At 44.7% G+C, this 24,861-nt stretch overlaps 1 protein-coding gene across 1 annotated transcript in view; it reads right to left on the bottom strand.

The window, feature by feature from the left end:
• The window catches only part of LOC149310705 (fos-related antigen 2), a 29,725-nt gene extending 22,229 nt beyond the window's left edge, over positions 1-7,496 (bottom strand). Inside the window, exon 1 of the mRNA XM_089529560.1 lies at positions 7,368-7,496. Coding sequence (XP_089385686.1) covers positions 7,368-7,466 — 99 coding nt within the window. The 5' untranslated portion in view covers positions 7,467-7,496. The remainder of the gene's footprint in view (positions 1-7,367) is intronic.
• Between the last annotated feature and the right edge of the window lie 17,365 nt (positions 7,497-24,861).

The following is a 24,861-nucleotide window of genomic DNA, read 5'->3' on the forward strand; positions in this document are numbered from 1 at the left end:
AAGGCCGCCCTATCAGTCTCATGATAAAACACTGACTTCAAAATCTAAACTTAACATGCTTCCCTGCGCATTATGACAGAGGCTCTTTAAAAAACCTTTTTTACTTACTGAAAATAGAAAGAGGACTCATCATTTATAAAATACATCTCACCTTACCAACCACACTGAGAATACCTATTTGTCTGAGAAATAACCATATTTTAGAAAAGGATGGTTGTTATTTTTTTGATTATAGTTCCCAAAATCCCTCATGCAGTGTGGCTATTTGTCATGCTAGGCTGGGCAGTTCTAAGAGTTATATTCCAGACAGGTTAGCTTTTCCAAGCTCTGGGAATAACTAAATATATCATGTGGTATATCGTTCTATAAGGAAGGGGTACACTGCCCAGAAAGTAGTATCTATCAATCCCAGCACAGTCCACCCTTTTCTGATAAACGTGTTTCCATAAGCTTAATCTTGCAGGACATTTTCAAGGTAAATTATGTCATCAGTCCCACTATGATAGAGCAAAGTGGATCATCCAGTCCTGTGGAGTGATTATTTGTACCCTAATGATACAATAGGCATTGTTTTCCTAAAACACACTGTTACTATGGCAGTCTTTTAGGGGTATCGCAATTGCATTGACGTTTTTGACTTTGACAAGTGGCATTCTAACAGGTAAATGCTGTCTCCTTTTGAAGGCAGGGAGAAAAAAAGTAATAAAACCTGGGAGAGATGATGATTCCAAACACATTCCTGTTACAGATTCTAGCTGACATACATGGGAAGGAATCTGAGAGATTAATTCTTCGGCTAAATGGCAAAATTTGTACTTGACTGTAAGCTACCAAATGTGTAACGTTCAAGGAAAAAGACAAGCAGAATCTCAGAAATACTTATAGAACATCCTGATCACTGATTATGTTATGTTATTTTCAGAGTGAAGGCTTAGTCTGGATCATGTAACAACAAGGACTAGGGACCCTTGGGGCACGTGACAAATGCTTTCCCCTCACCAAACATTTACTATGGCTATGCTGTACATGTTGAGAGATTGTATTTCTAAGAAAATTGGAATTCTAGCACCTCTCATTTAGTTAAGCAGCTGGTATGGTTGCTGATCCTGTGACTGGTGGGAACTAGGAAACACAAAGGAAAGGAAAGGAAAAGTGGGTACAGATACGGGCAGGTATGTTGGACTTAAATCTGACTAACCTTCCTGAACACAACTGAAATAATATTGATGAGACACACTAAAGCCAAGTTGGGTGGATGAAGGAGAAAGAATTTAGTCACCTGTCTGACCAAACTGGCCAAGTACATCCCAGCTGTAGAACAGTGTAAAGCCAAACCAAGGGAGTAAAATTTATGGTAGCATGTAGTGATGAATTAAACTCAGAGACGGGGAATTGTAGCACACATGTCCCAAAAGATGAGATTCCAATCCCAGTCAGAATGGGAAATGGTAAGGTGTTATGGAAGTTAGAATTCAAAATATCAGGACGTCCAAACATCTCCTTCCTTCCCCTTATAGGGAGGGTTAACTTGTGAATGGGGTTACAGGAGGAGATGATACTTAAAAGAAAACTTGTCAAACACTGGGAATTGACTGAATAAAAAAACCCCGAACAACATATTTTATTGCAATCCTTTTTTTTTAAAGTTGTTTGGGTCAGATCTTGAAGCCAATGCAAGCCTTAAGCAATCCATTCTCCCCATCCCCCACTGACATTTCCCAAATTTACTGTAAGTGAGCAAATAACTTTGTTCCACTGTGTTGTGTATGGAAATCTTCCTATGTGGAACAGCCTACAGAGGGCACCAAAGAGATGTCTTTTGTATGGACTTGGGCATGGCAAGACTCATTTCTGGTAAGAAAAAAAAACACACCCAAAAAAACAACTTTGAAGCACGGAATGTCACAGACCGGCACCACTTGCAAAGTTTTAAATAGGGCAGTTTAAAAACAACCACCACCCTACCACAACCACCCAAAGACCCACAGCTAGGTATTAAAAAAGAAAAGAAAATAGTCTTACGTCTCACTTTGCCAGTAGATTTGCACGTATTACACAAGTGGCAAGAAAGCCTTCCTGGAGGAAGAAAGGCAAGGCCAGCTGATGTAAACACATTATGAAATATCATACGTTTGTGTAACTGATGTGATTGTGCAATGCCTTTCACAGACGCCATCACTTTTGCTGAGAATGAAGATGCTGTTTTCTTGTTTTAAAAATGGTCCTATTTTAAAAAGATATGCATCGAGAGAAGAAGGGTTGGGGGAGAGTGGCTGCCCTTCTGATTTCAGCTTCAACAGGAAATATTTCTCATTCTTCAAGTTCCAATATCATTCAAGGCTAGACATTGACCAAAAGAGCTATCCTAAAAATGCAGCCAAATTGCTGCGACTTTGTAAGAACTTGCATTTCTGAAGGTCAAAAACCAATCAACAATAAATACCAACCAGCTCCATTCAGTCAGTTGAGGAATGTCTGCATGCCAAAGGAAAGCAGCAATATCACTCACTAGTCTCTTGAAGTTAGGAGCCAAGACAACAAAACACACACACTTTAACTTCTTCCTGAACAGATCCTCTTTGAAACACTGAATGGAAATGTCTTCTCTAAATGGATGCTGTATATTAAAGACTGTCAGGCTTCTCCCTGTTTGGAGAGGGCTGGGAAACTTAACAGTACGGCACAGAATAAATGGTACTTTGACACAGCACATGAAACAGCATTTGATTTATGTGAGAAACAAAAAAGAAATCCAAGTTACAAAAAGGATGAATGACAAGGAGAAGACAGACAGGAGATTTTTTTGTTTTTTAAAGGATGTTTCTCCTAAAAGTAGGATTCACCTGGCAGTTTACACTGTTCTGTGTGAGGCGATAAATGAAAAACAATTCACAGGCCCTGGAGAAGTCAGTAAAACTTCCATACATGATGCGTTGCAAAACTCTATTATTTCCACTAGTTTAAAATTAATTTCTTCACCGATTGGAAAATATTTCAAAGAAGGAATTGCTGTTTGCAAATCCATGCAAGAACAATTTCAGTAACCTGATAAGCTTTTAACAACCATAAGAGTCTTTGTCAGGCCTATAAAAAAGATGTAATGTTGAACTGACAATGAAAGCCGCAAGTTTGCATTCACTGATGAAACAAAATTATAAAACCAGGAACCTGTCAGAAATCTTGTCTCGGTCTAGAAATCCATCCTGCTTTGTGTGTAAGACACTGCTTTTCCAGTCTAGGAATTTTAGATAATGGGAGTAATGAATCAAGCTAACACACACTAATCCTAAACCCATTTCTTGGAAGTATGTCCACCAACGCGAGTGAAACCTACACAAGGTAACAGCATTTTTGTCGTGGGCAAACATTTTTTAGACCTCATCCTTTTCTAACTGTGGTTCTTTGGAGGAGAAGAGATTCTCAGAAGACTGGCAGAGCCTTCCGAGTTCTGTACATTTTTAAAAAAGAAGCAGTAAGTCTTAAAAATTCCTCGCTAATAAAACAATCTGCAAACAAGATTTACAGTCAAAACAAAATGTGTAGCTGTTATATCTTACATTTCATAGAAGCAGAACTTTCGCCCGTCTTCAGAAAACTGAAGACAAATTATCGGGGGACAGGAGAACCATATCTTATGTCCAGAGGGTTGGGTTGGGGAGCAATATAATTATGTTCTATCTTTCTAAAAGACTGGAGCAGACCTCCTACAAAGATCCTGCTCTTTTGCCATATCCCTTTTTGCATCCTTCTTTCCTACTCATGAAATCAGCTTAGACTTCCCTCACCAAATTAGGTAAATTTATAGAGAAGGAACTGGCAAAGCCACCTCTAAGTATTCCTTGCCTAAGAAAACCCTATGAAATTCATGGGGTTGCCATAAGTTGACAGGGAACTTAAAGGCACACACACACATTACTCATATTATCACAAATAAAACACACCTTGATTTGATTTCTGATTTTTCTATACATATACACTTTCCCAGAAGTCAAATACCAACAGCAGCTATTTAGAACTTTATAAAACGGTAAGAAAACTTTGCTGTGTTGTTGTTATTATTTTTTTCTACGCGGGTCTAGAGGTCTCTCAAAAGCATTCCAGCTTACTTCACAAACATATTCAACTGAATTAAAGGGGACTTCAACCTGGCCTGCTGGCTCTGTGAATAGGCCTGTTTCTTAAGCACCCGAAACCTCTAAAGGTATCTCTCTAACTTCATGCAACCAATCTTCATTGGCTTTGCAGGACAGCCTCAAAAACTGAATTTCAACTTGTATGAGTTGAAGCAAGGAAAACAGCTGGCGCCCAAGTACTTCTGCCTCCTGGAAAAAGGCACAAATACATGTAAATCCAGGGCTGTGTCCAAAATAACTAGGATGGCGGCTCCTTGCACTGTCCTACCTGCCCTCTCTCTCCCTCTTTCTGTGTATGTATATCTGAAATAAGGATATAGGGAGCGTAAGAGGAAGAAATATAAGTAAGTCTGAGGCTGTGTGATGTATATTGAATTCAGGTAAAAATCAATCAGCAAGGTCATATGAGGCTGCATCCAACTTGGCTCCTGTTTTCCGCCACACCTTGGTTGAATAACCAAAAGCCCAGGAGAAGGCAGCACTTGGCAGGTGTTTCCTTTCAACTGACCCCCAAGTGCCACCCCAAACCATCTACCTCCGTTCAGCTGTTGCAAAACTCCTGGGTCCATCGCTGAGAACCCAAAAGGAAAAGGGGAAAGGTCTCCATCAGGAGTTGTGGGCCTTCTCTAGGTCAGATGCTCCTCTGGATCAAGAACTTGTCAACAACTGAGAAGAATGAAGTCAAGCATCCCCACGTGATCTGAACCTTTGGCAATGTCCTCATGCAGCGAAATGCTCCATCTCACGTACAACTCCCTGGGACTGGACAAAAAGTAATGCTGTGTTTTTGAATCAAGGATGAAATAATGTGGTTTGACACTGCTTTAATTGCCATGGCTCTGTGCAATGGAATTCTGGGAATGGTAGTTTGTTGTGGCACCTCTGGTGCCACAACCAACTACCATTCCCAGAATTCCATTGCACAGAGCCATGGCAATTAAAGCAGTGTCAAACCACATTATTTCAGCAGTGTGGACATAGCCTCATTGAACCTTGCATGCTGCTCACTTCTCCCCACTGACTTATAAAGGAGGGAAAAAGCATGTATTGAGGGCTCCGGTGGCACTAGTTCTAAGGCTTGTGATCTTTTAATGTCAGTGAATACACACACAGGTGCCTTCTTCCCTAACAGGTTCCCCCATCCATTCTGGTCGCTTCTTCCCTCAAGCAAGGCCTGAAGAGGGCAAAAGCCCACTCTCTTTCCTCTCTAGTTGCAACCTCCACCTTCACGGCTCCAGGTTTGTGGCCCCCTCAGTCCTGAAGGTATCTGGGCTGTTGCCTCTTTCAAGCCTTATTCCAGACCAAGACTGCTTTTCCAGCATTGGCCTTTTGAGAAAGGGACACTCATTCTTTCTGATGGGAAGAAGGGAATGTGTAGAAAGAAAGAGGAAGAGAGAGAGAGGAAGCCTCAGGCAACCAGAGTTGTTTCTTTCCGACTGCATCCACACTGCAGAAATAACCCAGTTTGACCCCGCTTTAACTGCCATGGTTCAGTGCTATGGACTCCTGGGAAGTGTAGTTTTGTGGGACATTTGGCCTTCCCTGACAGAGCGCTCCGGTGCCACAAGGCACTTTTGTTGTTGGGTGTTTGCAAGTCCTTTCTGACATATCAGTCCCATAATTCCACAGCATTCGGCCATGGCAGTTAAAGCGGGGTCAAACTGGATCCTTTCTGCAGCCCCAGAGAAGAGAAAGAAAAGCCGAAGGAAGATGGAGAAAGCAGGCTGCATCCGGACTGGAGAAATAACCCGGTTTGGCACCGCTCTAATTCTTTGTCTGGCATTTTGCTATGGAATTCTGGGAGTTGGAGTTTGTTGTGGGGTCCAACTCCCAGAATTCCATAGCCTTGAGCCAAACAAAGAGTCCAAGGGGTGTCAAACCGGGTTATTTCTCCAGTCTGGATGATTTCCTCAGTGTGTTTGGGAGCAGAGAAGCCCCAAGGAAAGAGAAAGCCGGAGAGGGCAGCCTTCGGAAGAGCGGTTCAGGCAGCCTGCCTGCCCTTCTTACCCGCCAGAGGCCCTCCAAGCGAGGCCTCTCCCGCCCAGGGCCCACTTCTCCGGGGCTTCTGGGACCCAGGCGCCTGACTCCGGAGCAGCCAGCCCTCCTCCTCCTCCTCCTCCTCCTCCTCGGAGGGCGGCGTCGTCGTCGCAGCAGCCAGGCGGCCCTTGGACTGGAGGCCAAAGGAGGAGAGGCCGACAGAATCCGGTTTGACCTCGCTTTCGCCGCCCTGGCTCCCTTCTAGGGCCAGGGCATGCTCCTAGCATGGAGCCCCGGCGGTGAAAGCGGGCTCAAACCGGATTCTGCCGGCCGTCTGGACGCAGCGGATGCGTTGCTCTTCGGAGGAAGGGAGGTTGAGGGCGGCGAGGCATAGGAGGACACCAGTCCCCCAGAAGGAAACATTGGGGACTACTTTCCCGTCGAACCCTTCCTTCCCCGGAGTCTCCCTCTCTCTCTCTCTGTCACTCTGTCTCTGTGGGGAGAGGACTGTCCTTCGTGTCATCATCGCTCCCAAAGAGAGGGCGACATTCGCAGAGAAAAGCCCAAAGCAAGGGGCGACCTTGGGAGGAATCCTGGCCCAGGGAAGCCCCGGCGGAGGAGCCGGGAGAGAGGGCCGGCCGTGGAGGGAGACTTCTGCCCTTGGCCAGCGTTGCTCCCAGAGGCTGAGAGAGTGTGGCCGGCCCAGGACCCAGGCTGAGGGGGCTTGGCACGGGGCTCTCCAGGATCCCTGCTGGGTCTCAAGAGGAGGAGAGGATCGGCAGCCCCCGAAAGAGGAGGCGCCGGGCTCGCCCTTCGGCCAAACAGTCCAGCCCTCCTTCTCCACAAACCCAGGCTCGGAGGCCAAGGAGGAAGGAGGGAAGGAGGGAAAGGAAGGAGGAACGGAATGAGAGGGAAAGAGAAGGGAAGAAAGGAAAAAAGAAGGAGGGAGGAAAGGAAAGGAAAGCAAGGAGGAAGAAAGGAGAAAAAGGGAGGAAGGAAATGCAGGAAAGGAGGAAGGAAAGGAAGGAGAAAAGAGGGGAGGAAGTTAAGAGGGAAAAAGAAGGGAGAGAGGAATGGCAGGAAAGCAGAAACGAAAGAAAGGAGAAAAGAAGGAAAGAAAGAAAGAGGGAAAAAAGGAAGAAAAGTAGGAAGGCAAGGAAGCAAGGAAGACAGGCAGGAAGGAGAGAAAAGAAAGGAAAAGGAGGCAAGAAAGAAAGAAGCCAGGAGAGATCCTGGGACTGGGGGGTCCTTGCCCACCTGTTGCGGTGCGATGCCGGCATAGACGTCCGGGTGGCCTGGAGAGCCGCTGCTGCCCCGGGAGGAGGTGTCGAAGTTGCCTGGGAAGTCCTGGTACATGGTCCGACCAGTCCTCCTCCTCCTCCTCCTCTCCTCCTCCCCCGGCGCCGCTCCTCTCCCTCCTTCCCTCCCTCCCTCCTTCCCTTCCTTCCTTCCTTCTTTCCTGGGACCCTTCTCGGCTCCTTTGCCGCCTTCCTTGCTTCCTTCCTTCGGAGGAGAGCCCCAAAAGCCCCCGAGGAAAGGCTCGGGCAGCCTCGCCTCGCCTCGCCTCCCCTTCTTTTCTTTTATCTCCCTTTCCCCTTCTATTTGTCTCTTTTCTTTCTCCTTCCTCAGGAGTCCAACCTGGGAATTCTTTCCCCAAAGTCCAAAAACCCCTCTCCGACTCCTTCAACAAAACCCCCCAAAGAAGACTCCAGCCTGGAAGGAGAGGAGAGAGAGGCTGCTGCTGCTGCTGCTGGGAAAGGGGGTCTTTTTCTCCAGAAGGAGACTTGATGTCTAAAAAAAAGCAATTTACAAAAGAGGAGGTACTTGGTATCCCTGGCTCCCTGGGGCCCTCTTTCTTTCTTTCTTTCTTTCTTTCTTTCTTTCCTTCCTTCCTCTGCTCTGGCTCCTTTATAAACGGAGAGGGCTCTTCCCCTCCTGGATAATTAAGGAGAACGCAGGGGCCGCCTTCTGCTCCAGCCGGGCTCCTGGGATCGGTTTGGGGCTTGAAGGGATCCCTTTGGATCCTCCTCGATCTTTTTAACCCTTCCAAACTGGATCCCTCTCGATCCCAGTCCGCCCCCTCCTTCTCCTTTTGGGTCTCTCCGGAGCCCCGACCCTGGCTCTCTCCCCTGAGGATGACTCAGTGCAAATGGCAAGAGTTCAAATCCTGGCTCTGGCTCCTGCCCACTTCCCGGCCTCTTAAGATCCAGACCATGTGGACTCCCAAACGTCAAGCTAAAGGAGGAGGAGGAGGAGGGGGGGGGATATGGCCACGCCCCCAGTCCCGGACCCTCCCATTTTGGGGGAAGAGGGAGGGCGCCAAGGACCAAGGCGCAGCCACTCTGCCCCTGAAACCCAGCCAATCCTCCACTCTTTCCACACTCTTTTCCCCAAAGACATAGGCTTTGGTAGTCCTCCTCCCCACCCACGAGGGCTACAGAATGGTTTGGTCCGAATCAACCCCCCCAGGTCCCCACTTTGGTTTCTTCCACTGTCGCAGGTCGCGGTTTGCCAAAGATGGTCATTTGCGTCGAGCGCGGGTTTCCTTGGTAAGAGTGACGCGTTCCGAGAGGGATTCCCTGCCACCTCGGGAGGGGAGGGGGCTAGAGGGGATGCGCATGCGCAGGGAGGGAATAGTGTGTGGGGGGGGGAGGGTTCAGGAAAAGGCAGTGGGGCCCACCAGCTCCAGCTGTTTAAACTCCATTCTGCAAAAGCGGAGTGGGGAAGGCGGCATCCGCACTGCAGAGATAGTCCGGTTTGACACCACTTTGGCTGCATCCAGACTGGAGGAATAACCCGGTTTGGCACCACTTTAACTCTTTCCTCGCTCAAAGATATGGAATTCTGGGAGTTGTGGAATCTATGTTGATGTTGCTTTTAGCTGCCCTCCCCCCCAGTGGACTTCAACTCATTGCGACCCTGTGTGTAATGTATACACATACACATATGTACACACACACACACACAAGCATATATACATAGGCACATACCACAAGCATCTGTACATACACAAACAAACATACATACACACATGTACATATATACAGAGAGAGAGATACATATACCTACACATATATACATACATACACACACACAAACATATATACAAACACAAACTTATAAAAACACAAACACATATGTACATATATACAGAGAGAGAGACTTTTACATTTTACATCTAAATGCATCTGAGGAAGTCGATTGAAGTCTACAAAAGTTCATGCTGCCAACTTCCATCTTTCAGTGAGTCTCAAAGGGGCTACAGGATCTCTCCACATACTGTATATGCATACAAACACACATGCACACACACACATGTATATGTACATACACACACACATATATACATACATACAAACACACACACATTTCTATTATTTTCATGCCATGGATGATTGAATTTGTGGATAAAGAATCTCTGGATACACAGCAATAACAGCTTCATACTACTACTAATAACAATAATACCATTTATTTATAACCCGCCCCTCTACAAGATGCAGTCAAGGTGGTTTACAAAGATTAAAAAACATATATTCCAAAACCCTCAATCCCCCCTCTTAAAATACAATTAAACAATGTAAGAACTAAGCAGTCTCTAAACTGTTTACAACTGTAAGCTAATTTCCCCCAACAATCTAGTTACTTATATGTGTGTGTGTGTGTGTGTATATATATATATATATATATATACACACACACACACACACACATTCACGCGCAGATTAGCATTTTCAATCCATGGATGGCTGAATCCATGGATAGAGAATCTGTGGGTACACACACATATATGTTTGTGTATAGATAGATAGATAGATAGATGATAGATAGATAGATATACATACACCAATATTTTTGAGCCATGGATGGTTGAATTTGTGGATGTGCACACACAGAGACACATATTAATCTTTTCAAGCCATGGAAAAGAATCCATGGATGTACTAATACACACGCATACATTAGAGCCATTGTGGCATAGTGTTTTGAGAGCTGAACTATGACTCTGGAGACCAGGGTTCAATTCCCAGCTCAGCCATGAAACCCACTGGGTGACCTTGGGCAAGTCACATGCTCTCAGCCTCAGGGCAAAGCAATGGCAAACTTCCTCTGAACAAATCTTGCCTAGAAAACCTTGCCTTTGGGTCGCCATACTCTGGAACAACAACAACAAATAATAACAACAACAACAAATACATACATTCAAAAAAGTGAACTTTGATTTTACCATTTTATATAAGGGACACCATTTTACTGTGCCACGGAACCTGAGCATTCACACATTTTGGTGTCTGTGGGGTCCTGGAACCAAACCCAGAGGGTACCAAGGCCCACTACATGTGGCCCCACATACTTTGTTTCTGAAAATGGCTGAGGAAAGTGGGTGTAGGTTAGCCCTAATATGTGTGTATTATACACAATGCATTTTATGCAAGTTGTATAATACATACATTTGCCAGGATCCCAATGGTGCCATGCTGTTGTTGTTATATCAGTGCCTTCAATTCAACTCCAGTTTAAGGTAACCCTATCCTAGAGCTTTCTTGAAAAGTTTTGTTCAGGTGGGTTTGCCCTTACAGTGGGGCCTTGGTATCTGCTGGAGCTTGGCTCCAGGATCCCACCCCAATGAAGACCAAAATCCATGCTCAAGTCCTGTTATATACAATGGCGTAGTAAAATGGTGCCCCTTCTATAAAATGGCAACATCAAGGTGTTTTAGATTTTTTGAAAAAATATTTTCAGGCTGTGGATGGTGGATTCATGGATATGGAGATCCAGTTTCCTCCGAAGTTGTGAAAGAGTGAATTGCCCATGCTCACCCAATGGGTTTTGTGACTGAGGCAGAATTTGAACCTTCGTCTCCCAGAATCTAGTCCAACACTTAATTCACACTATACCATACAGGCTCAGCATAACATATAAACTCCCAATGAAAGCAACTCTTCTTTACAATTGTGGCCAGGTTCAGATGGCTCACATTATTATTATTATTATTATTATTATTATTATTATTATTATTTCTTGCCTGCCTCTCCCTATGTATCGCAGCAGTGAACAACAACAAATCAGCAATGAACAACATCAATTAAACACATTAATTAAAACATGCAATAGGACAAATAAAACATACACATTTTAAAACAGTCTGCATTTAAAATCCAACATCTTAATTAACATTTTAAAATTATCTGGATCAGCCTGCCGGAATGTGTGTCACACTCATATCCATAGGTTGTGCTTTTGTGGCCATTGTAAAGCAGTTGTGCCCACATCACAGCTACACCAGCAAAACTCCACAAACATAACAAGTGCACAAGTCGGTTGCACAGATGCATTCTTGGCCGATGGGTAGATGTTTCTCGGTGCCTTTAACATCCCAATTCACTGGGAGTACAAAAATAAGTTGAACTGTAGCTTCCTTGCCACTTGAATGTCATGGCACACACCTTGTTGGTCAGTGGGATGCTATTGTCAGTGTTCATAAAAAGGATGGCATACAGCACAACCAAGCAGCCATAGTGCAGTGGTTTGAATGTTGGACTAGGAATCCAGGAGACCGTGATTTGACTCCTCACTCAGCTATGTAAACCACTGGCCAACCTTGGGCAAGTCACACACTCTCAGCCGAAGAGGACAGCAGTGGCAAATCCTCTCTGAAGAAATCTTGCCAAGAAAACACTAGGATAAGGTTGCCATAAGGTGGAGTCAACTTGAAGATCCAACATCAACAAATAGCACAACCACCACGGAGCTCTATGAGTGTTGATATCACAGCTGTATGTGATATTTGTTTCAATCACACACACACACACACACACGTGCGTGTGTATCTATATATATGTACATGGAAACTGCATGTGCAATAGGAAAGGTCTTTTTCCTGAGGGCTTTTCAGATATCAAACATTTAAGAAGGGTCAGACAGTCCAGCACTAGAACAGACAACTTTACAATTTGCGGGAATCAAATCCTGAAATGCCTGCATTTTCTAAAATAATAGGCCATATTTTATTATCCAGAGACATTTCCATGATGACTGATGCCAGACTTGGCTGTTATACTCAGACCCATAAATTAGAATCTTGTGATGTCTTTTTAAAAATATACATTTATGGGGTTTATCATTGCTTTGCTGATGAACTGGGCTTTGGTCCACACAGTGCACCATTACATTAGAAACTGATGATAGCATTATTACAGACTTCATACAACATATATGTTTGCCACAGCAGCAGCCTATTCCAGCATTCACTGCAGTTGATGGGGTCACAGAGAGCACCAAGGACTTAGGGTACTTCAAGACAGGGAGTTTCTACTACTCAGAATTAAAAGGCATAGTGCAGCTATTTAGGGGTTTTTAATAGCGTTTCTTTGGCTAGAAAAAGCAGGAGAAACAATGGGAGAACACAAGAGAGCTGCAGACTGAAAATGTGAATGTCCTATAAACTTTTCCAAGTCAGACAGCACTAGATGAGATGTCTTCTGCAATAGTGAATTGGCCCCGGCATTTTGTCTAAACTTTTAAGGGGCTATCCAAGGTGCTAAGTCCTATACCCCACAATAGTTTAACTCCTTTAAACTTCAGACCAAAACCCAGAATGGATTCAATGTCCTAGTGACATAAAAATCACCAGCTGCCACCTGTGCAAGGATTTGTCTACTATAAGAGAGGTGGAAGAGATGTCAGCTGCAGGCCTCATGGACCCCCTTAATTGCCCCGAGAGACTGCTGAAGTCCCCAAAGTTCAGCATGCATTTTTAATTTGGCCAAACAGCAATTTAAAACCATCCAAACCACATAAACCTTCTGTTTTTGGTCCCTTTGGCCCCATTGGCAAAACAACAACAACCAAAATTGGCAGTTCATGGAACCAGAATTTTTTGCAACATCAGTAATTCCTGGAATCAGGAATTATGCAACATCATTTTCAGTAGCACCAGAAGTAACAGTATGGTCTGCAGGAAAGGACCCTAAGATGACATCCACAATGGCAACTTTCTGCCTTTGGTGACTTGTTCGCTTCTCTTAATACATTTTTACCCGGCAGTACTTCTCCCATTTTATCTTCTCAATGACTTTCTGTGGAATTGAGAGACATAGTCACGTTAGTCTGGAATATTAGTATGTAAAGGATTGTGTAGCACCTCTGAGACTTAATTGTGTGAAAGAGATAGTTGCGTAAGCTTATTTAGACTTGGTCTACTTCCTCAGATGCATGCTTCTCAGAAATTAAACCAAGTCAATGAAAGTCAATTTCTGGTGCAATGACTGAACATCTGAGGAAGTAGACTCTGGTCCAAAACACACTTCAGAAATAACCCAGTTTGAGAATGCTTTTAACTGCTCAGGTTCAGTGCTAGGGAATCATTTGAGTCCATTGTTTTCTGAATATTGTTTTATGACAAGATTCGGAAGATAGCAAACATGACATTGCATTATTACAAAGTGTAGTAGTGGCTGGTTTCCTACAGCTTGCTACATCGCCAGATCTTTTTTGTGAAGTAGGCATGGCCAAATAAAGTAGACTTGAAAACAAGCTAATGGAAATTGTAAGGCATAATGGATGCTGCGAGACTGCATGCCTACAATTATGACCACTTTATAGGACATTTGATTGACAACGTGCTTGATAATACTTTATTAATCGCAGCAGCACTTCAAAGCAGATCATTATCACCCCCCATTTTGCAGATTCAGTGAGAAACTGGCTTGCCTAAGGCCGCCTTGTGAATTCTTGAGTGGGAGGGTATTTGGTATGGCAGACCAAGGTGGGGAGTGAAGCTCAGTTTAGACATGTCAGGGTTGGATTCAAAGTATTATACTTTCTCATCATGGGGGTGTGTAGGTCAAGAACAACTATCAAATTGGATGCCTCCAGCAGAGCTGTAGCTATGAGGGTGGTTGTGCTTGAGGATGTTTTGCATTGCTAATCCATTTTCATGTAGGATTGAAAACCTGGAAAGCGGCTGTTGGTCATATTTCTAAATGTAGGGATTTAGTTGGAGCCCTACAGATGAATGGAGCTCACAAACCTTCTGCACACAAATTTAGAGCTATTTAGACCAAGTAGTATAATACCTGGGTGGATGTGGAGGCAGATTTTGTTGTTGTTACTGTGATTTGAGCATTGGGCTATGACTATGGAGATAAGGGTTAGAGTCCTGGCTCAACCATGTAAACCCACTGGATGATCCAGGGAAGTCACACTTCTCAGCCTCAGAGGATGGCAATGGCAAACTCACTCTGAAGAAATCTTGCTAATGATAGGTTCACCTTAGGGTCACCATACCTCAGAAAGGACTTGAAGACACATGACAATACCACATGTTTATTTATTTATTTAAAAAATGGAAGTTAGCAGTCCTTGCTGATCAGCTTCAAATGATCCAGAGATTTACCAGCAAATCTTGTAGTATAATCTGACTATCCATGTATTTTACTGGAAAATTTCTTTGTTGAACTGCAGTTCCCAGAATCTCCTGGCCTTGCTGGTTGAAAGATTCTAGGAGTGGTTATCTAACATTTCCAAGCTCTTCAACTGGCATATTTTGTTGTGTGCCTTCCAGTTGTTTCCCACTTATGGCAACCCTAAGGTGATCCTATCATAGGGTTTGCTTGGCAAGCTTTGTTCAAAGGACATTTATCTTTGCTTTCCTCTGAAGCTGAGAGAGTGTGATTTGCCCAAGGTCACATTAAACTAGATAAATCAGTATGCTACAAGGCAGCTACTTCCTATGTATGGCTTTGCCTTCTAACCCTTTGAGTCTCCCTGCTTTATTGAAATGCATTTTCCTTAGCCAGCCCAACCTAACAAATATTTATTTAAATGTGGTTGCCTATGGCACTGAGCATGGCTCTGTTTTTCCTTTTCCTAGCCTTCAGACTCACCCAGAGATGCCCTGTTTTGGAAATGTTGTTCAGCTTTTCCCTCTTGTTGTCTTTTGAGAGTGAAGAAAAGAAGAGAGAAAACAAGTTTGCCAGTTAGATGCTAACTTTGCAGAAATTGCTATGTGCTTCAGGAATGTGGCACTTACATGCTAAGAATCCCAGTTCTATATTACTTTGGGAGCAGAGAATGTGTATCCTTGCAGAGGTTGTTAGACTGCAGCTCCTATTCAGCATATCCATTCTAGCTAGTGGTGAAGAATGATAAGAATGGCAGTCCAACAACCTCCATTCTACATATTAACTTTGAGCAAGTCCACTAAGGTTTTTTTTAATAGACACACACACACACTTTTAAAAGGCATTTATATTGCACCTTTGCTCAATGACCTCACTCAGATAACAAAAAGGAATGAAACAATGTAAAGAGTGAAAATAATTTAGAAAAAAAAACTCAAACTGAAACTTCAGACGGAAGAAAGCTTTAAAAGTACAAACTGTGGACACAATTATTTACTTTAGTGTTTAATGCCATGTTAGTCAGAGGAAACCCCAAAAGCCTTCCCAGAAAGAGGCAAGCCAGCAGTGGCCAACTATGGCCTTCCAGATGTTTCTGGCTCATGGCTGACAATGCTGACTAGAGCTGCTGATCCAGAAACACATGGAAAAGCCCCATTTCACAACCCTTGGTTTAAAGTTTAAACCAGGGGTAGGCAACCTTTTTGAGCCGGGGGCCGGGTTGGTGTCCGCAGACAACTGGGGGGCGGGGGGCGAAGCCAAAAAATAAATAATTAAATAATATAGGACAACATTTTCAAATGTAGGACAAGTTTTTTAAAAATGGAGGACATGCGAAAAAATTTGATGCTTTTTTAAAAAATGTTAATATAAATGCATGTTTCTTAGGTATGATCAAAATGGAGGACATTTGGGCATTATTCCTAGACAGATGGCAGAAATGTACTTCCCTTTCTGGCCAACCCCCCCCCTTCCAAACAGCACATTTGGGCATTGAACATGGCTTTACTTAAGATGGCTTCTTGCATATTTCAGAGGCTTATTGCATAACCAAACTCTTAGGGTTTCACACTGAACATAGGTTCACATGGCTATGCATATTGAACATGTCAAGGTGGTTTCACAGTTCTTGCACCAAGTGTACTTCTCAGAAGTGTGTACTTGGTCAAGGGAATGTGGTTTTTCTTCACTGCGCATGAGTTTGTAAAAATCACAGCAATTTACAATGGCCGTGCCTCTGAAGCTGGCTCACATCAATATCACCATCACCATCACCATCACCATCATCATCATCATTGTTAAAACAAAGCAAACCTGTAAAAATGGAATGGAAATCCTCCTCCTCTTGCTCCTCTTCTTCTTCCTCCTCCTCCTGCTCCTTCCTTCCACCCTCCTCCTCCTCCTCCTCCTCCTCTTCCTTCCTTCCTCCTCCTCCTCCTTCCTTCCTTCCTTCCTCTCTCCTCCTCCTCCTCCTCCTCCCCGCGTGCTTGTGCTAGAGGTCAATGGCCAATGCCCCCACGCGCCTGCGGTAGAGGCCCCGCGTGCTTCCATGACAGGCCAAATGACCCGCGAGGCCTTTGGCAGCGGCAGTCGGCAGCAGGACCGAGCTGGGGCCGGTCCCAACTGTTCAGCGGGCCGCATGTGGCCTGCGGGCCGTAGGTTGCCGACCCCTGGAACCATCCTACAGAAAGCCTATAATGACGTGGCTGAAACAAGCCTCCCTTGAGAAGGAGTTCCAGCATCAGGAAAACAGCCTATTTGGGATATAATCCCAGTTTTGGAAAGAAGTGTTGCATTGGCTGCAAACAAGTTTCCAGTCTGAATTCAAAGTGGTTGTGATAACATTTAAAGCCTAAACTGCCTATATATTCCTGAGCAAGACATATATGTCTGTATATGCCTTTGGGGAGGGTCTCTTCTGTTTCTCGTCAATGATGTTGATACATTTTGCACCCCGTCATATCCTGGTGGTAGAATTCAAAGAGATAGCTGTGTTAGTCTGAAAAATCACAATGCAAATTGGTCTTGTAGCACTTTTGAGACTAACTGAAAGAAAGAAGCTGGTAGTATGTATATCCTGCCTCCTTCCTGAGAACAAACCAAGCCAGAACAACTTTCTGGGCCAAAGCAAGGAGGCTTTTAATCTGCACACTTATGTTTAAACCCCACAAATAATAGTATTGCTCTGCATACTCTGCAACTGTCCCAATTCAACAGGGACAGTCTGGATTGTTAGCCTAAATGTGTGTGGTTTGTGGAGCCTACACTGACAGTTGCAATCTATCATTAATTAATTTGGGGAATGTTTAGCTTGGCTGTGTGAGAGGCGGTAACATATACAGGTACTGAGCACCAGCTATATTGGTAATAACTGACAGAGATAGCAATAGCATTTACATTTCTATACTACTTATCATTGAATTCAGCACTCTCTAAGCGGTTTAAATCTGTAAATCAATTGCCCCCAACAAGCTGCAGATCCAAAACATATTGCAGAAATAATCCAGTGTGAGACCGCCCTGGTCAGTGTTAAGGAATCTTGGGAACTGTAGTTTATTGTGGCACCAGAGCTCTCTGATAGAGAAAGCTAGATGTCTCACAAAACTAGTTCCCAGAATTCCCTAGCACTGAGCCAGGTCTCAATCTGGATTATATCTACAGTGCGTTTTGGACCAGAGACTCTAAGCATGGAGAATATGTACTTTTATTAGAAGAAATGTAAAGAACACACACATTAGAGAAACTCACTTTCTTACACAGCGTTCAAAGCTAACCAAATATAGAAAAATGAAAAGAAATAGTGGACATTGAGAGTTGGATAAGGGGTTTTATCTCCCAATCCTGAAAATATGGTCCACATAAAGCAGGAAAGTAGGAGCAGGACTTTACAACACCTAGACAAGGTGGACTTTAAGGTGGATAAGATCTGGAGTCCCCAGCAATGAGAGGGCAGGAAAGGGGTGTTTAAGAATAAGTAAGAGATAAAAGGAGGATTCTGGTCTTGTTTGATCTGGAGAAACAAATCTTTTGGCTTTCAGTTTCCATCACAAATGCAGAGTAGGGGTTGTGTGATAGTGCTCTTCCAGCAAGGTCTTCCATCCCCACACCTTTCCACATGGCTGGCTCTACGTGTCGTTCACACTACCTTTTCTAGTGTTATGTATGCCATTGCAACTGCATTCGCTAATGCTGACACCTAATACAGTGGGCCCTTCCCTTACATGGGGGATCTGTTCTGGACCCACCCACCCACCCCCCACCCCCGCATAAGGGAAAAACACATATGCTTGAGCCCCATTAAAAACAATGGAGCTCGTGCATGTGGCACAGTGCAGCATATGTGCCGTGGGCATGCACACCATTGTTTCCTTCTTGCTTCAGCGTAAGCTGAAAGCCACGTATGGCATGCCCACATATGGTGCAGATGCACTGTATTACATCAAACTATAGATGGATTAATAAATATATTAGGAGATGTTCAGATGCTTACACAGCTAACTTTTTTAGATGCTTGACACAAGTCCCTGCTTTTCACTCCTCCTACTTTCCTTCTTTGTCCTCAGCTTACTTCAGTTACTACATAGAATCACAGAATCATAGAACCACAAAGTTGGAAGAGACCACAAGGGCCATCCGGTCTAACCTTCTGCCATGCAGGAACTCACAATCAAAGCACCCCCGACAGACGGTCATCCAGCCTCTGTTTAAAAACCTCCAAAGAAGGAGGTTTCTCTCCTTCTACCACACTCTGAACTGTACCACACTCCAAGGGAGTGTGTTCCACTATCGAACATCTCTTACTGTCAGGAGGTTCTTTCTAATGTTAAGGTGGAATCTGAGAACAAACTGAGCTAAAAGCAGAAAAAACAGTTTGCTTTCAGTTAAGTCAGCAGTGGGGAGAGGAGAGGAGGGGGCAGAATCTTGACTTCCCTGTAGATACAGGCAAAAGAAAACTGCTGCAGCCTCTCCCAGCCTGTGTGTTCATCCTCATCAACAATTTTTGTAATCTTGACCACACTAAAGTTGCTCAACCAGACATGTTCAGCACAGGAGGGTATATTTTGCTATGGTGTATATTTAATTTGAAGAGCCTATGAACAGCTGGGACCTACTGCACAGACAGGAGGCAGAGTTTTTTTCTGTTAAAAAAGGTACAGTGCAGTTGTTTATAGGGAGTTGTGTGAATTTAAGAGCTGCTGATGTAAATGAGTCCCTGTTTTCCAAGGAAGGGGACTGGGACTGAAAACCCACTGAAAGCTGCTCTCTATCTTTGGGCAAGTCAAACAGTCTTCTATGCCCAGGGTTACTTTTTTGCAAGATTAATGACTTTGCATCGCCATATAGAGGTGGAGTGGCACAATTAATTTTTCAAAGAGCTCTGAGCAAAGGGACCTATTAGAGCACAAAGTTGTGTTAATTACACACCTCTCATCTCAAGTATTTTAAAAACTCTCTTTTGCAGCAAGAATTACTAGGTTCCTCTCAACAGACACATCAGCTATTCCTTCCAGTTGGCAAGTATAGGTCACTTCAGCATGTGGTCTGTCTGAATAGGAACCTGAAAAATCAGCATTTCCCTTCACAGCTTGTATAGTAAATATAGAAACACTTGTGACCCTATTATCTTTAGATGTGACTAAACGCTACAGTTTCCTGCATGTGACTCAGTGATGTATATTGAGTACATTAGTTTCTGCAAGGGAAATACATTTTCCTAGAAGGTTCTAAACAACTGGTGCAAACACAATCTGTGAAAATTGAGAACAGAAATGCGGGGAGAGAACAGGACATTTATTTATATATTGCGTATCTTTTAACATTGTAATATAAATTCAGTAGCATATTTAATCACTCTGTAAAATTAGGAATGTGCTTCCCATTATGAGTGCCATTGATATCAGCAACCTTGTGACAATCCCTTTATTTTGCTCTTGCCTTTCCCAACCTGCTGCCCTTCAAGCATGTTAAGACTACAGTTCCCATCATTCATTTCCCATGGTTGCTGGGAGCAAATCTGGAGAGCCCTAGTTTGCAAAATGTTATATTATAGAGAAAGTGTTTTTGTACGATCCAGAGCAGCTGGCAATAATTAGCCACAACAATAAACAAAAGCTATTAAAACAGTACAGAGTTTGAGCTTTTTAAAAAATATATATACTAAACACTCTTTTTTAAAAGGCCTTTTAAAACCAGCTAAAAACAATCCTTAAATATTAGTTTACAAATTGAGAGAAAGTCAGGACATGAAATAGATACAAATTGACAAGATGCTGTTCTGTATCAGAAGCTTTGACACAGCTTCTGGCCTCTTTAAGATGTGTGTGTCATTTAAAAGCATACAGTGGATCCTCGGTATACGCGGGGGATCCATTCTGGACCCCCTCGCGTATACCAAAATCCACGTATGCTCAAAGCACTGTTCTGTCCAATGGCGGCGCGTGTGCATGTGCGCCGCCATTGGACAGAAAAGTCCGCTTCCTCTTTCCCCCTCCTTCCTAACTTCCCTCCCTCCCTCCCACCTACCTACCTACCTACCTAAAACTAACCTACCTTCCCTCCCTCCCTCCCTCCCTCCTTACCTGGGTTGCCGCGCCGCCGCCACCGCGTCCTCGATGCTGCTGCCGCCGCCGCTGTAAGTGGCCCGGATGCAGCCTGGAGTTCTCTTGGCCTCCAGGAGCAGCACCCAACCGTTTTTTGGCGGCGGAGGCCGAGGCTGCGAGGGAGAAGAGGCTTGGCCTCGTCCTCCTCGCGGCCTCGGTCTCCGCCGCTGCAAAATGGCCGGCTGCAGCTTGGAGGACAAGGGGGCCCTTGTCCTCCAGGCTGCAGCCGGCTCTTCCTCAGCAGCGGCGACCAGGGAGAACGGGGCCAGGCCTCATCCTCCCTGGTCGCCGCCTCTCTTAAAGAGCCGGCTGCAGCTTGGAGGAGAAGGGGCCCCTTGTCCTCCAGGCTGCAGCCGGCTCTTCCTCAGTGGCGGCGACCAGGGAGAATGGGGCCAGGCCTCGTCCTCCCTGGTCGCCGCCTCTCTTACAGAGCTGGCTGCAGCTTGGAGGACAAGGGGCCTCCAGGAGCAGCAGCCGGCCATTTTGCAGCGGCGGAAACCGAGGCTGCGAGGAGGACGAGGCCAAGCCTCTTCTCCCTCGCGGCCTTGGCCTCCGCCGCCACAAAATGGCTGGGTGCTGCTCCTGGAGGCCAAGAGACCTCCAGGCTGCTTCCGGGCCACTTACAGCAGCGGCGGCAGCAGCAGCGAGGACGCGGAGGCGGCGGCGCAGCGACCCAGGTAAGGAGGGAGGGAGGGAGGGAGGGAAGGTAGGTTAGTTTTAGGTAGGTAGGTAGGTAGGTAGGTAGGTGGGAGGGAGGGAGGGAGGGAAGTTAGGAAGGAGGGGGAAAGAAGAGGGGAGGAGAGGGACTTTGTTCCTAATGGCAGCACGCATGCACGCGCGCCGCCATTACGAACAACTTCCGGGTTTGCCATGCGCGTATGCTCAAATACGCGTATGGCAAATCCGCGTATAGGGAGGTTCAACTGTACCCCCAAAGTGACCTGAAGCAGATTTATTTTGGCCTGTCTGTTCGGGCCCAATGGTTAGCAAAATAGAAAGCAGCAGGAAAAGAGGAAGACCACATTCCAGATGGATAGAGTCAATCAAGGAAGCCATGACTCTGTGGCTGCAAGACCTGAACAGGGCTATTGATGACAAGAGAGTCTTGGAGATGTCCCTTTTATAGGGTTACCATAAGTCAAAGTTGAGTTGAAGGCAGTTAACACACACACACAGTTCATTGAAAATAATGACCATAGATGATTTACCTTTAATGTACACAATGAAGACATTGAAATCCTTCAAGATTTTCCATACCTTGGCTCAGTCATTAATCAGAATGAAGACTGCAGTCAAGAAATCAGAAGATTAGGGAGCTGTCCACAGGGCCCAAAGGCTCATGTTTTCCCCAGCCTCACATTGTCCGGTTTGGATGATGCAGGCCAATACCTCTAGGCTGGGATGCAGCAGACCAGATGCCGATCCAGTGATTCTGGTCCAATCTTGGCATAAAGGGGCCTTCACCATTTGCTCTTGAGTTTCTAGAAAACTCCACAGCAGCACCCAGGAGACTGGACAGCCACATACACCATTATCTTCCTCTGTCATCACTGCTATTGAGAAGGCCCTTGTCACTGCATCTGATGTGGAAATGGGGCTCTTGGCCACATGGTTGCAGCCAGGAGCCCTGTTTCCACATCAGATTCAGGAAATGGGGGTCTTCTCAGTAGGGAGAGTAGTGGACGAAGGTAAGGGGTGTGTGCTGATAGCGAGTTTGCCTCTTTAGAAGTCCACAGTATTTGTAGATCTCTTCAGGCAGGTGTATAAACACCTGCCTGTCTCTGTGTCAGTCCAGGAACTGACCCAGATTAGGACTAGGTCAGGATAGAACAGGCTTGGCCTGGCTGCTCCGCTCCTAGGACTTGGAAGGGCAGCTATGAAGGAACTAGACAAGATCCCAAAGTCAAAGTGTAATGATAGATTATTGAATACTAAAATTAGAATTGTCCATGACATATTTCCACTTTTGATGTATGGTTGTGAAAGGTGGACAGTGAAGAAAGCTAATAGGAATAAAATCAATTTGAGAAGTGCGGCTAGAGAAGAGTTCTGCAGATATTGTGGACTTCTAAAAAAACCCCGAATAAATAGGCCCTAGAGCAAATCAAGGTGGAACGCTCCCAGAAGCCAAGATTACTACACTGAGATTGTCACAATTTGGCCATATCATGAGAAGACATGACTGGTTAGAAAAGACAATAATGGTTAGCAAATGGTTAGAAGGCAGTAGGAAAAGGGGAAGACCACATTCCAGATTGTTAGACTCATTCAAGGAAGTCAGGGCTCTGAGTCCGCAAGACCTGAGCAGGTCTGTTGATAGTAGGATGACCTGGGGGGTCTCTCATTCATGGAGTTGCCTGTAAGTGAAGATTTGCAATTGACAACAAAAACTGAATAACTTCACCAATAACCCCTCTCCCTGACGCTCAGAACCAGCTGCCTGAACTGCCCACCTCCCTCTGCATAATGATAGGGCAGCTTTCTGCTGGAGGGATGAATCAGCTTGCCTGGGAACTCTGATGGCTTTCACATTCCTGCCATATTTTTGCCACAGAAAACACTTTGGAGCAATTAGCCATCCATTGTCCAAACAAAAGAATGGTTTGGCCAGGAATGGTTACACCACAGACACATTCCTGCCTTTCTTGTGCTTCAGTTTTCCAAACACATGTGTTGCAAAACCTGTTCAAATACTATAACTTTAGTCAGGATTCCGTAGCTGGTCTTCAGGTTTCATGGAACTGTTGTCCCCACAAGTAATGTTTTCAAGTTCTGTGAAACACTGATGGGATAAACAGAAGCTGACTGCACTGCAGAAATAATGCAGCTTGACACCATTTTAAATGTCATGGCACCATGCTATGGAATTCTGAGATCTGTACTTTGTTGTGGCACGAGAGCTCTCTGACAGAGAAGGCTAAGTATCTCTCAAAACTATATATCCCAGAATTCCATAGCATTGAGCCCTGGCATTTAAAGCAGTGTCAAACTATATTATTTTTGCAGTGCAGATCAGACCAAAGAGGAACATAGCTGCCCAGCATTTCATTGATCAGGGCCATTTCACACTATACGGTTATAGCATCATGATTCCCCTTTTACTGCCATGGGATTTGCAGTTCTGGGAGGGGCCAAAGAGCCAAGTGCCCCCCCCCGCCCCAAATTACACAGGAGGCAGCCATGGCAGTTAAAGTTCACACATAATGCTGTGATTGTGTAGTGTAAAAGGGCTCTAGGAAACGTGTGCTTCCCATGCTGTATGCATAGGCTACCATAACTTCCCCACAATGGAAAAAGGGCCATGAGTTGTGTTGGATTTAGGGGGCATTCTCACTTACGATTTACAACGATTTTAAATACAGTGACTTAAAATACAGCTAATTTTATCCCGCTTTTCAAATCACTTTATCTTCATCGTTCCCATTTACTTAACATTTTATTTTGATTCGCTGTAATTGTCCTGGTTTTGTTCCCATTCATGGATGAATCAGTGTATATTTAAACCGGTTCTGTTACTTTTTCGTTCACATTCACTTGTTTCGGCTGTCAATCAAAGCGACGTCATCATGACGTCACAATAATTCGGAGTAACATGCACCGATGTATCCTGTACCTGCGTTCCCACTACCTGACTCCTTGTCTGCGGAGACGCAACAGAAGAGCCTCGGATGCAGATGATTTTCATTGGCTGCTGCCCCTCCAAAAAATCTCTCCCCAAATCTCCAAGCCAGAAGGATGGAGGAACTTCCCCCAGCCTCTCTGGGGTCTTTCTTCCAAGGCAGCCAAGCAGAAGTGCTTTGGAGAGGCAGGCAGTTTTCTCTCTCCCTCAACCAGCCTTCCCCCACGAATAACAAAAGTAAGAGAGGGAGAGAGAAAACTGCCTCCCCAAAGCACTTCTGCTTGGCTGCATCCAAGGCTCTTCTGTTGCGTCTCCGCAGACAAGAAGGAACCTTATTCGTCCTCTTCTGTGTCTCCCCATATTAACTGCCATAACTCAGTGCTAGGGAATCCTGGGAATAGTAGTTTATTATGGCACCAGCACTCTCTGGCAGAGGAGGATAAATGTCTCACAAACACAACAGTTCCCATAATTCCTTAGTACTGAGCCAGGGCTGGTTAAGTGGTCTCAAACTGTATTATATCTACAGTGGGTCTTGAACTACAGATGAGGTTTTTTTCATAAATTAAAAAAGTTGTTACTTTATAATTCACCTTAATACACACACACACACACACACAAATATACAT

This window comes from Sceloporus occidentalis, unplaced genomic scaffold (assembly GCF_023333645.1).
Source record: "Sceloporus occidentalis isolate IW3139 unplaced genomic scaffold, rSceOcc1.0.p SCAF_6, whole genome shotgun sequence".
NCBI classification, from domain to species: domain Eukaryota; kingdom Metazoa; phylum Chordata; class Lepidosauria; order Squamata; family Phrynosomatidae; genus Sceloporus; species Sceloporus occidentalis.